General features: G+C 57.0%; 1 protein-coding gene across 2 annotated transcripts in view; it reads right to left on the reverse strand.

Moving 5' to 3' along the window:
• TOM1 (target of myb1 membrane trafficking protein) overlaps positions 1-13,530 on the reverse strand; it is a 39,350-nt gene that overhangs the window by 10,428 nt on the left and 15,392 nt on the right. Inside the window, exons 2-9 of one of the 2 annotated variants that reach the window (XM_029953784.1) lie at positions 12,705-12,867; positions 10,438-10,522; positions 7,274-7,352; positions 6,250-6,399; positions 5,805-5,939; positions 5,540-5,686; positions 2,988-3,104; positions 709-842 (exon numbers count right to left, since the gene is read on the reverse strand). In XM_029953784.1, the coding sequence (XP_029809644.1) occupies positions 709-842; positions 2,988-3,104; positions 5,540-5,686; positions 5,805-5,939; positions 6,250-6,399; positions 7,274-7,352; positions 10,438-10,475 (800 nt within the window). In that variant the 5' untranslated portion in view covers positions 10,476-10,522; positions 12,705-12,867. The remainder of the gene's footprint in view (positions 1-708; positions 843-2,987; positions 3,105-5,539; positions 5,687-5,804; positions 5,940-6,249; positions 6,400-7,273; positions 7,353-10,437; positions 10,523-12,704; positions 12,868-13,530) is intronic. The other variant, XM_029953783.1, reaches the window with a different exon arrangement.

The following is a 13,530-nucleotide window of genomic DNA, read 5'->3' on the forward strand; positions in this document are numbered from 1 at the left end:
GTGTCGTGACCCAGACACCCCTCGTTGCTAAGTGCTTATGGGTATCACTGTTACCCCACATGGCAGGGGCCGCCATGAACTTGGTTTTCAGACACAGAGGGCGCGGCACCCCTTCCCTGTAAGAGCACCTGAGTGCCCTCTGGGGAACTGCTCTTCCCCCGTCTCCTGTGATCCCTCCTCCAGCCAGTGGGGGCGACAAAGCTGAGCCAACCAGCTTCTCCTGAACAGAATGACAGGAAATGGGCAACTGTGTGGGGCCCATTTACTGACGGCAATGCCCTAGGGACCCCAGAGCCGCTCTGGGATCTTTCTTTCCCCTCTGCTGGGAGGCCTCACTGTTTCACTCTTTTGGATTCTGAAAGCATCCCATTTCATAAAGGCTGTTCTAATAAACTATCTTCCTGCTAAAGTGAGCAAAGAGTCAAAGAGCCATAATTAAGTCAAGTCACTGGTCCACAGTCCCAGGGCTGGGCGGTGACAGAGTGAGCAAAGACAGACCAGGCCACACGCAGGGACATGGCGGCGGGGTGGACTCTGGCCAGGAGAGAGGAGTCGGCTGGAAGGCTGGGTGGACTTCATCCCCCCCTCCCGCCCCCCACCAGGGGAAGGAGACAGCTGAGGGCACTCTGGGGAGGGAGAGAGACCACAGGAGGTCAGACGGTGCGAAGAGGCTGCTGGGGAGGGGGAGGGCAGGGGCAGCTGGCCTACCGTTCGTGGCGTAGGAACACGTTGTTGAGGTTGTCGTTGACGATGAGCAGCTCTTCCGTGAGCTGCTCATTGGCGATTCGGGGGATGAGCTCCAGGACCCGCTGCTGCATGGCACGGCACGTCCTGTTGAGCTCCTGAGGAGAAGGAAGGGGGACGGCCATAGCCCCTGGGCCCAGAGTGAGGCCCTCACCAGGTGCCGGGCTCCAGCCTTTGTGCCGCCTTGGAGGTGGAGGGGTTTCCAAACCGGACTCCAAGCTCCCAGGACAGCTTTCAGGGTCCCGCAAACAGGCCTCCGGCTCCCACGGCCAGTGTTCTACACCAATACTGAACATGCAGGAGACAAGCAACATGTGAGCTGAGGCTGCTGGCCTAACCTGGCCGCGTGCAGACTTCGTAATCAAGGTCCCGCTGCCACCTTTGCTTGGTTGAAAATCCAAGACCCCAAGGGGCCGGTGGAAAAAAATAGCAACTTCTCTGAGTGACTGGGGTCTTTCTGTCAGCAAAACATAAAGAAATGAAATAGGGGCCCCTGGGTAGCTTAGTTGGGTAAGCGTCCGACTTTGGCTCAGGTCATGATCCCCTGGTTTGTGGTTTGAGCCTTGTATCAGGCTCTGTGCTGACAGCTCAGAGCCTGGAGCCCGCTTCGGATTCTGTGTCTCCCTCTCTCTCTGCCCCTACCCCACTCGCACTCTGTCTCAAAAAGTAAACATTAAAAAAAAAAAAACGAACTAGAGGACTTCAGCTGTTATCCACAAACCCCGATTTTGAGTTGCTGCCTCATTGTTTTCACTGATTTCTTTTTAAATACTTCTTTACTTTGGAATAATTTTAGATTTACAGAAACGTTGCCAAGGCAGTGGAGTTCCCGTAACCCCTTCCCCTGGCTTTCCCTCAGTTAGGCATTCGTCAAAGCGAATATGTGAACACTAGCCCAGCCCTATGAGCTCAACTCCAGACTTTCTTTGGTGTCGCTGTTTTCCCACGGATGTCCTCCTGTTCCAGAACCCCACACTGCACTCGGCCGCCGTGTCTGAGACTGACTTGTAATCAGCAAGTTACATGTTTAAACTCCCTTGGGAAAGAAAAAATATCAAAAGCCACAGCATTCTAAGTTTTCATTTGTAAGACTGATTTTTCCTTTCTTCAGGTACCTGCCACAGAGTGGACAGGAGCCTGGGTCGAGGTCTCAAGGGTCAATGGTTGTCAGCACTGTGGACTGTGGCCACATGCCGGAACGTTCCTCCTAGAGGCCCCGTGAAGACCAGACACTGCCCTGACATTGACCTGGGTTCTCCTTCAGACCCTGGCACCCTCCCCCTCCTAGGATTTCCTCATCTGCCTTTACTGTGGGGCAGAACAGGCCTGAGTGACTTTCAACACCCTGTGGGCCTCCCCTCTCTTCCTCCCTGTGACCAAGCACACTTGTGGCTTTGTTCCCACTTCCTTACCCACCCTTCTTGGCAGCTGAAGAGCAGTGGGTGGAGCTACCATCCTGGGCTCGAATTCTGCTGCTTACCAGCCACATGACCCTGGGCACATGACATGACCTCTCTGCTTCAGTTGGCCGATCCAGGAAATGGGGATAATGAGAGGACCCACCTGTTGCTGGGTGTGGTGAGGACGGAGTGAAGCACGAATGTGTATCAAGTGTCTACATCGGAGCCTGGTGCGTGGGAAGTGCTCACTGCTTGTGAGCTGTCCTCATGTCAACCCACCACTCACACCTGGTGGCTCCTGCACACCACCCTCCCCTCCAGCTTTCTCGGCACCCTGTGAACTGACCTCCATGGGTGGGGTGGTGCCTTCAATGGCCCCCAGCTGGGGATGGGACTGTGGGAATACATGTGACACATGGAGTGAAAGCCGGTGCTCACACCTGCCCGAGGGCCCGAGACCACCTGCTCTGTCCTCTCAAAGCCCGAGCTGCTCCCACACCTGCCTGCTAGGCTTCACCTTCCGGAAGGGGGAAATCCCATTGGGGGCCTACCCTGAACCAGGCCCAGGGCTGGTGTTTTTACAGGCAAAGCCTTATTTGATTCTCATGCCAAACGCAGACCTTAAAAGCTCTTACGAGAACAATCTCACAAATGAGGAAGCTGAGGCAAGAGGAGCCATTTTGCTTCCGCTAGAAAATGGTGGAGCCCTGAATTCCAATGCACGGGAGTCCAGAATCCCAGGTTTCAACCCCTCCTGCTGTGACCGAGGGGTTCAGAGGAAGTCGTGAGAGCTGCAGTGTGGGTGGGGGAGGGGTACGCGTGCACCCATGGGTGCTGGCTCACCTGAAGCAGCTCCACGTCGGCAGGCTCCGCCTGGGTGGGCACCAGCTCCGTCAGCATCTCCGACATCACCCTCACGTTCCCGCTCACCATCTCGAGCTCGCTGCGCAGCTTCCCGATCTGAAACACACCGTCGGCCCTGGTGAGAGAGGCCAGGGGGCCAGGGCCGCTGCTGCCGATGAGGAGAGGCTGGTGCCATTAGCCCCAGGTGTGGCCCCTGGGGGCCCTCTGGCTGCTGAGCCACAGCCCGGCACCAGGAGGCCTGTGGTAGGCCTGCCCCACCGCCCAGAGACCCCCTCACCGAGCTGCTATGGACGGTTACCATCTCCAAAGTGGGGAGCCTGGCGCAGGGCAGGCCACAAGGAGAGAAGCTGAAGGCAAACGCACCACAGAGTGCGGCTGGAAGGCTCCAGCATCTCCTGGGCCCAAGATGGCGGCTAACGAGGCCCTGGAGGCCTTGCGGGGAAAGGAGGGAATCGGCAGGCCTGCTTCCCACCCGGGACGGGATCTCACTCCTCCTGCCCTAGGACAACAGGAGTTCACTCCCCTCTCCTCTCCTGTGAGCACAGGACTTGCTCTGGGTTCCTCCAAGCAGAGTGCCACCCCCCACCTTGAGTGTGAAACCCTGGCTGAGCACTTGTTAAAGGGATGTCAGCAGGTTTTCAGTGAGCAAACGGTTCCAAGGCCTTAGCTTGGGGAATCGGTGTAACCACATGGGTGAGGTGGTGAGGGGCCACGGACCCAGCGCCTTATGCTGCAGGGCTCTGTGGGGTGCTGGGTCTCCTCAGGAGCTCTGTGGACACTGTAAATATCTAGGAAGGTATCAGTATGGAAATTCTTTTTTAAACTTAAAAAAAAAGATTTTTGAGAGAGAGAGAGAGAGAGAGCACGCGAGCATGAGTGGGGGAGGGGCAGAGAGCGAAGGAGACAAAGGATCTCAATGGGGGCTCTGTGCTGCTGACAGTTCAGAGCCCAATGAGGGCCTTGAACTCACAAACCGCCATACCATGACCTGAGCCGAAGTCGGACACTGAACTGACTGAGCCACCCGGGCGCCCTGGTACGAAAGTTCTAAAATTAATCTGGACGAAGAGCCCTTTGCCATGGAATACCTCGTGGGTCCAGTATTATGTGGCTTATGTTCTGAGAAATGCACGGGGCCCAGCTGATTTCCGATTACGAGTGCCAGTGTATATACACTGGCAATGCCTGTGACGGCAGCTACTTACCACTTACTAACTGCCTGCTAATGCCAAGCACTTAACTTTTATTGCTAGTTAAACGTTACCACAATCTTACGAGGCACATGTCATATCCCAGGCTTTACAGATGAAGCAATGGGGGTGCAGACACGGGTAGTAACTACGGGCCATGAGACACCTTCCAAACCCCACAAAATGTTTGGTACGTTTGGCCTATTTAATGAACACCCTTGGCCTAAATGAGTGGAAAAACTACTGACCGCAAGCCCAGTGGGTCCGGGTCAGATGAGACCTAATTACAGCAGAGTCTGGGAGTGGTATCGCGGGATGCCGGGAAGCTGTGACGGGCCCCAGGGGACGAGCGGGGAGCTGGAAACTGAACACCGCCTCCTCAGTGTTGTTTAACGAGAACCTTCTTACACCCGATGTAATCAGCCTTAAATCCACCCAGATGCTAGACTTCAGGCAAACTGGTTAAAAGCATAACTAGGTCACGTGACATTTGGATCACAGGGTGATTTTACAAGTCTTCTATACCTTTCATTGTATGTCCAGTTAGGAAAACTCTTCTGGTAATATTTGTAGCTCTGGGAGGTGATTTTGTAACTCATTATTAGGTATCCGGTACAGAAGCTTCTCTTCGGATAGGTCGGGCTGTGAGGGGCTGCTGGCAAGTTTGCTCCTAAGTCCAGATGAGACCCTACCGGAGATTCGTGGGTCCACTCTGGAAGGTCAGGTTTCACTGTTTCCATCACAGACCTGTGTCTCTCTTGCCAGTACCCTGAACAGCTACGCTTTCACATTTAGCTGGTATGTTGGGTCCAGGGTTCGTCACACACCTCAAAAGTGGGCACCCCGACAATGCAAGGCCTCAACCCATGCCCCAACAGCCACGTCTAAGACAAGAGAACACTGGGGTGCCTGGCTGGCTCAGTCAGTAGAGCATGTAGCTCTTGACCCCAGGGTCATGAGTTCGAGCCCCAAGCTGGGTGCAGAGGTTACTGAAATAAACAAACTTAGAAATAAATAAAATGAGCGTGTATCCAGATTATTCTGGCGATAGCTGCAGATATCCCTTTGGCAGGTGGCCTTGCCTCCCACTCCAGGAGAGAGAAACTGAGGGACAGAAGCTAAGTCATCGTGTCGTGAGTCTGGTGGGCGATCCTGCAGAGCTACTCATGGGGCCCCGGCCTCAGAAATCTTGTACTACACCCCAAACCTCCTTCTTAGGGCATTTACTCTCCCTGGTGCTGCCTGAGGGGTTCCGTGGGCCACACACTTTGTGAGGACAGTGATGTCCATACTGAGAGGGGCCCTCCCTGACCCGCGTGGCTCTGACTCAGGCTTGTTTACCTGCTCAGGGGTTGGTGTGATGGGTGTGTCACCAGGCAGTGTGGCTGGGATGGGCAGGGGAGTGGGGTGCTGGGTGGAGTCTCCTCCGTGGCTGGTGTCCGTGCCCACAGAATTCTGCCCGGATGGCGCCTCTGAGCTGAACACCGTCTAGAGGGCGAAACCAGGATTAGTGTGGCAGGTCAGCGCCTCAGGGAGCCCCTGGGGAAACACTGTGGGAATCTCTCCGCCTCCCTAGCCCCTGCTCCCGAGGGGCGAGTCTCCTCACCCTCTGGGGCGTGTGGATGGGCGACAGCATGTCCAGGTCGGTCATCGGGAATTCCAGGCCCTTCCTCCGCAGGTCCTCATAGACGGCGACCACGCCTGTCAAGTCGGGTGAGCTGCGGAACGCGTCAGCCCAGGACTGAGAGGGGACAAGGGGACACGGCCGGTAACCACTGCTCACCATCTCCCCCGAGAGCCCGCCTGCCCACCCCGGAAAGCAGAAATTCCCTGACTCGCTGGCCCTCGGACCACCTAGCTGCCCACACAGCCCCGCTAAGCAAGGCCTCCCTGCACTCAGGACCTCCAGTCAGCGGACACCGGGATGGCCCCACACGTGGAGAAGATGGAAGCAAACGGAAGAAGAGCAGTGATGGTGGGGGGGGTGGCCTGAAGCCCCCCCCTCCCCCCGCCGGAGGTGGCTTGCGTGGAGCCTGCCCACCCGCGCTCACCTGGATGAGGTTGAGCACCTTGTCGTGCACGACGGTGGGCGGGTTGTTCTTGGGCAGGATTGTCCGCACCAGCACGCCCTCCACGAAGTCCTGGCTGGCCACCAGCACGTGGAAGCGGTGCCCGCAGTTTTTGACGCAGGTTTCCAAGACCTGGGGGCCAGGCGGTGCCCGTGAGCAGGGGTGCCCGGGACCCCCGCCCAGGCACTCAGCCTCCATCCCGGAGGAGAGGCTGAGTACCGGAGGGTCCCTCAAGTGAGCCCTGGAACACAGACTCGGGGGCTGGTGTGCCCACCAGTGGCCCCTCGCTGAGTGGCCCCCGTGCCCACAGAAGCCTGTCCTGAAGCAGTTTCCGAGCTGCACACGGCCCAGAGGGAGGGTGGCTCTCCAAGTGGAAACCACAGCGAACCCCCATAATCACAAGGTGACCCTGCAGCCCAGGACAGGGCGCTGAGCTTCCCTCCCCGTCATTTCCTGTTCTCCCTTCCTGGCAGGAGGTGCCCTGTGCCTCAGTTTAGCCGGATTCACCTGATGAAAGTGCTGCTGGGGAGGCGGGGACAGAGCACTCTGTCTCTACTCACAGTAAACCCCTCCGACAGCCAGGATGCCCCCTCTCGCCTGGCTTGTCCTCAGCCACTGGCACTTATTTTATGTGCATTTTCCAGGGCATCCAGGTGCCAGTCAGTACCCAGTGTGGCCAGCCAGGCTTTCCGTCCTGCTGAGGTCTGGGTTCACTGAACTGAGCTTCTGTGTCACCCAACAGGTCCTTTGGCACGAGCTCTCCATGACTGGTTCTGGAGGGATGTGGGCCTCAGGGTGTCTGCTCCCCATACCAGGAAGCTGGGAGAGAACTTTGCCAGATGGCCACTCCATGTCTGCCAGCACTGTGGACAGGACAGCGCTTTGCCCACAGACCTTTCCTTCTCAACGCCTGGAAGAGGAGCCCCAGGGTGGCTGGGAGTCCTGCTAGGCCGGGGGGAGGTGTGGTTCTACCATGGATGGACAGACGGATGGGTGGGGCACTCACCGTGAGAGCCAGCATCACCTCGTGGAAGTTCTTATTCCCTATGATTCTCTTCTTCACTGCTCGGAAGGCATCTTTGGGCCTGGGCAGAAGGACAAAAGGAAGGATGCGCTGAGGAACGGAACCTTCTTATTCAACATGTGGGGCTGCCTACCTAAGATCAGGAAGCCCTGGAAACCAGGGCTGGTTCCATCCATCCATCCCTCCATCCCTCCCTCCCATCCATCCCTCCCCTCCCTCCATCCATCCATCCCTCCCTCCCTCCCATCCACCCACCCATCCCTCCCTCCCTTTCTCCCTCCCTCCCATCCATCCATCCATCCATCCATCCTATCTCATCCCATCCAGCCAGCCATTCATTGGTCTTTCCTGGGTCTGTTTCCTGATGAACATACAGGTTCTAATCACAACACAAACTGTCTGCCCCGCCTAAGCCTAAGTCCTCAGTAGGCCGTGAATACTTGACAGAGATTCTCCGGACCTCTTGCACCAGAATCCTCTTGGGGGAGGTCTGAGGGTTTGTTAAAAATGCAAAACCTGGGGCTCCCACCCTAGATCCCTGAACCAAGCCCTCCCAGATCTGTGCGCTCATAACACCCCCCAGGGTTCCTGATACACACTGGGGTTTAAAAATAGGCACCGAGTCCCAGGGCCTCATCCTGGCCACTTCCCCTCTCCATCCACCCTTCCACTCAGGTCTCACTAAGTGGTCACACGTGCCCGGCGCCATGCTGGGTGCTGGGTACACACTGGTGAACACACGGGGCTGCTCTTAAGGACCATGTGACTGGGGAGACCCACATCGCTGTGGGAAAGAAGGGAGTCAGAGAGGGGTGTCAGGGGAGTCCTCTCTGAGGTGGCATCACGGCCGGGCATGAAGGACGAGATGGAGCCAGCTGAGGGGAGGCGGGAAGAAAGCAGTTCAGGCAGAGGCTGGAGGCCCTGCGGGGAGGCGGAGGGAGAGGCTGAAGAGGCCCAGCCCGCAGGGCAGAGAGGGTGGATACACTAAGTGCAGGGGGAGCTCGGAAGGCCTTGGCCGCGGCCTGCCCTCGCTGCCCCTTCTGTCACCGAGCCCACCCACACCGCCTCACCCCTGCATCCTGCCCCTCAGCACTGTGCAGGTCAATCAGTGCTGCCCCGACTGCCCTGGCCTAAAAGCCTTTGTGGCCCCCAACTCCTACGTCCACCTGGTAAAGGCAGAGCTAAAATCTGCCTTGCCCACAACTCTGTCCCGGTCCCCCATCTCGCTGGTATGCACTGCCACACGGCACCCACCCAGGGCTCCCTGGCTAAAGAAGACGCCCCCCACTCCGAGGGCAGGCATGGTGTCCTCTCTTGACGCTCGGCTTCCCCAGTGCCCGGTACGCTACGGGAGCACGAGCGACATTTCCTAGGTTGGGAGTGGCCTCCGGGGCCTGTCCTGTCTGCCAGACATCTGTCTGTTCAGTGCTCAGACAGACCCCGTAAAGGGCGGGTCAGGCAAGTCAGGAACCCCGACACAGGTCCCTGGACATGAGCAAAGGTGGCAGGCAGGATGGGGAGGAGCCATGGAGGCAGTCAAGGTTGGGACACCTGGGGTGAGGGACCATATATGGGCAGGGTGGGCCTCTGTCCGAGAAGGGTGAGGATAGTTTTCAACCAATGCCCCGGGGCAGCCCCTCACCCTCTAAAGGGACTTGTCTCCACATTTCACAGAGTGGCCCAGAGAGAGGGCACAGCACTAGGAATCAGAAGTCCAGGCTTGTGTGCCATGGCTGTGGGCCTGTCGTGCCCAGTACCTGGCTAGGAGCCCACAGTGGACGGAAGGAGGCCACAACCCATGGGGGGGGGGGGTGGTTAGACCTAGACCAGAGACTCAAGGCCAAGGGTCACATCTGCTCTGCTTGCTGCTGGGTCCCAAAGGCCTTCTGCAGTGTCTGGAACACAGGAAGTACTTGAGCCAATAGCACACGCACTTGAACCTGGGCAGGCATGGGCCGCAGCTCCGCCCACGATTACATGGGGGATGGGGACTTGCTTTTCCAGGGAGGTCTGTGAAGCCCCAGGCCCTCTGAGGGGCTCTGTGAGCATGTCCACCCCCCATCTTTTATCTGGGTGGCCCTGCCGCTGCCGCCTGTCCACCACTTGGGGTGCTGGAAGGTGCCTGTGGCCACTGTGTGCTGTGCTGGGGGCTCCGTGCCTGGGCCCACGTTCCCCTCAAAGGGACCACCTGGCTGAGAGGGACCCTGCAGACCAACTGGATTATCCCAGTGAGAAATGGGGAGGGAAACGGGGTCCTGCTCTAGCTGTTGATTCTGACTTTTCAGAACAAAGGTCTTGCCAGGCCGTGCTTCCCGATGACTGTGGTCGTCCGCCTCTTCCCACCCTTCCTGGGTCTTCCTGACAAGGACAGTGGCCCTGCTTTTCCTCTCTGCTCCCCTTAGGACTTTGAGCTTACTGCTGGGAGAACCTTAAAGAGCTTTACCTCTGATGACAAAGGCCTAGGGGGTACAGGGATGTGCCCCAGGTCACACAGCGGGTCAGGGACCAGGAGCCCAGACCACGATGCCTCCTCCACGGCACGGGTCCTGGAGGGACCTGTGTACTAGAAATGCTTGGCACAGGCTGGTGACGATGGACTCTCAGTTCTGCTTCACTGTCCCTGCCTTCTCTGTATCCCCTGACCCCTCTGACCCCCTTCCCTGCTGGTCCCAAATCTTAAGGAAATGAAAGTCTGTCCTCGCTCACAGAGGAAGCTGGGAGTCTCCCTGCCCATCCCGGCCCATACGATGCAGAACAGTGCTTAGGGCCATGTCCCAGTGCTGGGAGCCACCAGCTGGCCGCGTCCCACGAGGATGTGGCCCAGGTGATGTCCTAAGAGGTCCAGCTGGCCAGGCTGTGACCTGAGAGAGGCTGTGTGGGCTGGCGGTCCCCCCAGGGGCCTCTCTGGGCGCCTTGTCCATCTCAGGACAGCATTGGATGGAATCTTCGTTCTAAGATACTGAAAATGCCACATTCCTGGGTGGGACTCGCAGGAGCTCTGGAGCCCTCCTGGCACTGAGGACCACACGAGGGTCTCCTTTTGCACTCCAGGAGGGGCGGGAGCAGGAGAGGGTCTGTGTAGGAGGCGGGCTGCACTGCGGCCGGCCAACCCCGCCCCCCCTCCCCCCTCCCCTGCAGAGCCTCACCCTTCCTCTGTCTCGTTGATGATGTCACAGATCTCCATGTTGAGGGCCCAGTCCTCGCTCTGCAGGGAGCCATCTGTAGCCTTCTCTGTGGAGGGGAAACCACAAGTCACAGGGACGGACAGACAGACGTGGAGAGCCGCGTGCAGGTGTGTGGTGTGGGGCAGGAAGGGCCGGAGGGGAGGTCGACGATGGACACTTGCTGGGTGCCCGAGCAGGACCAGGCGGCATGCAAACTGTTACCTACCTTGTTCCATTTTGTCATTTAACTTCTGTGGTTTTCGGCTGTACCTTGTATTAGTATTTTCAAAGTATCTTTTTAAGTTTTACTTATTTATTTTGAGGGTGAGAGAGATGTGGGATGGAGGGGTGGAGAGAGGATCAATCCCAAGCAGGCTTCACACTCTCAGCACGGAGCCTGATGCGGGGCTCAAACCCAACAAATCACGAGATCATGACCTGAGCCGAAACCAAGGGCTGGCCGCCGAACCGACTGAGCCACTCAGGCGCCCCTGCATTATTTTTTCTTTTAAAAAATGTGTTCAAATACACGTAACATTTGCCATCTTAGCCACTTTTAAGCATATAGTTCAGCGGCATCAAACACACTCACAGTGTGGTATGGCCGTCCCCACCACTCTTTCCGTCCTGCAAATCTGAAACTCTACCTCCCCAGTCCCCCCTCCGGCAGCCACCACTGCACTGTCCTCACGATTCTGAGCCATACAGTATTTGTCCTTTCGTGATGCCACTTAATTCTTAAGTAGCCACGTGAGGCCAGGAGCGTCAGCGTCCTCTGGCGGGCGAGGAGGCCCGGCTCCACCTACCAACCGGAGGAGTGGGGACAGGAATTCGGTGGGCTGGTTTCTGACGTGAAACTATGGAGACAGTGTTCTATTTTTGCAAATAAAATACTCCTTGACTTTCTGTTATCTTTTGAGTTGGTATCTTTTGACCGGTCACGTGGTTCAAAACATGAAAGTGTCCAACGCGGCGCACGATGGAAGGTAAATCCACCCGCCTCCCCAGCCCCACTTCCCAGGGGCCCTACTGTAATCAGTCTCCTCTCAAACCTCCCAGAGAATGTTTTTGGTTTATTTTGAGAGGAGGGGGGTTACAGGGAGGGAGACAGACAGAATCCCAAGCAGGCTCCACTGTCGGCACGAGCCCAACACAGGGCTCGAACCCACGAACCGTGAGATCATGACCTGAGCCCGGGTCAGACGCTTACCCAACTGAGCCACCTGCACGTACCTCCCAGAGGCACCTTTGAAGCAAAGGACCCAGTGTAGTTTAAATCTCAACTTTATTACCAGCAGGTGGCCCAGCCTCCCGCTCTGAGCCGGTTTAGTCTGGAGACGGGGCGGACACCAGCTGCCCCGCAGACCTGCCCGGTACGGCTCTTGCCACAGAACAGGTGTGCAGTGAGTGGCAGCAGTTCTGTTACTTTTATTTTTTTAAAGATTTATCTTATTTTTAGAGGAGGAGAGGAACAGAGAATCTTTTTATTTATTTATTAAATTTTTTAAATGTTTATTTATTTTTGAAAGACAGAAAGAAACAGAGCCATGAGCAGGACAGGGGCAGAGACAGAGGGAGACACAATCTGAAGCAGGCTCCAGGCTCCGAGCTGTCAGCACAGAGCCTGATGTGGGGCTCGAACTCATGAGCTGTGAGATCATAACCTGACCTGAGGTTCGATGCTTAACTGACTGAGCCACCCAGGTGCTCCTTATTTTCTTTTTTATAATGTTTATTTTTAAGAGAGAGAGAGAGAGAGAGAGAGAGAGAGAGCGCAGGGGAGGGGCAGAGAGAGAGAGGGGGACAGAGGACCTGAAGCAGGCTCTGTGCTGACAGCAGACAAGAAGATGTGGGGCTCAAACTCATGACCTGTGAGACCATGACCTGAGCTGAAGTCAGATGCTTAACCAACTAAGCCACCCAAATGCCCTGAGAGAGAGAGAGAGAGAGAGAGAGAGAGAGAGAGAGAGAGAGAGAGAGAGAATCTTAAGTAGGCTCCATGCTCGATCCCATGACTGATGCAGGGCTGGATCCCACAACCCTGGGGATCACAACCAAAGCTGAAATCAAGAGCTCAACCGACTGAGTCACCCAGGTGCCCCAAGTACTTTTATTTTTAAATTGAGGTGAAGATCGCATAACGTGAAATCAGCCGTGTTAAAGTGCACAATTCAGTAGCATTTAGCACGTCCAAAACACTGTGTAGTTACCTCTACCCAGTTTAGGTTGTGCTGATTCTGAGGGCTTACCCTCAGCGCCAGGGTCACTCCCCTCTGTACTCTTCTAGAAGCCAGCCTCACGCAGCCCAGTTCTTAAATAAGCTCCACCGCAGTGCAGAGAGACAGTCTGGTCCCCTGTGTTTTTGGGGCCAATGCCCGATCACGCAAATCACTCCTGGTTAGCAAGTGTACCCTAGGATGACAGGGACAGGACCGGTCAGTGTTACAAGGTTAGGGAGTAAGACGCTTGGTGTCCCCACATTGGGCATGATCCAGATCCCCCTCTGCCACGGCCCTCTCCTCCAGCTCCAGGTCCGGCCCCGGCTGGCACGGTGCACCTGTCGTGCACCAACAGCACCTGAGGGAGCGAGTGCACGAGGCTCTTGATCCACTGACTGTGCAGCTGTCCTGCGCATGGGCTCTCTCGCTGTTCACACAGAGAGCTGAGGCCCAGGGCGGCCTGGTGACCCTTCACCTGCTATACAGTCATGTGCCAGGCACCGGGGATGGAGGCACTGGTGGACCAGACAGATGCGGTCCCCACCTCAAGGTGCCCAGAGGGGCTGGGGTGCACTCTACGCCCAGGCCCCGTGACCGGGCAGGGCCCTCTGCTAGCCAGGAGGGCCCACCCTGCAGGACAGTGCCCTGGCCGGGCTGGCAGTCAGCTCCCTAACACTGTGGCTTGTGTGACGTTGGTTTTGAGGTTGGCCTCAGCTCAGTTCCATCGTGGGTATGGCCTTAGGTCCTGTGGCCACCAGATGGGCATGAGGGTAACTACTCTGGGCAGGAGCCAGGCAGCAGGGTCCCCCAGGTAGGGACCCGGCAGCAGGGCTGGGGGAGTGAGGACGGCATCCTC

Source organism: Suricata suricatta, chromosome 10 (genome assembly GCF_006229205.1).
Source record: "Suricata suricatta isolate VVHF042 chromosome 10, meerkat_22Aug2017_6uvM2_HiC, whole genome shotgun sequence".
NCBI classification, from domain to species: Eukaryota; Metazoa; Chordata; class Mammalia; order Carnivora; family Herpestidae; genus Suricata; species Suricata suricatta.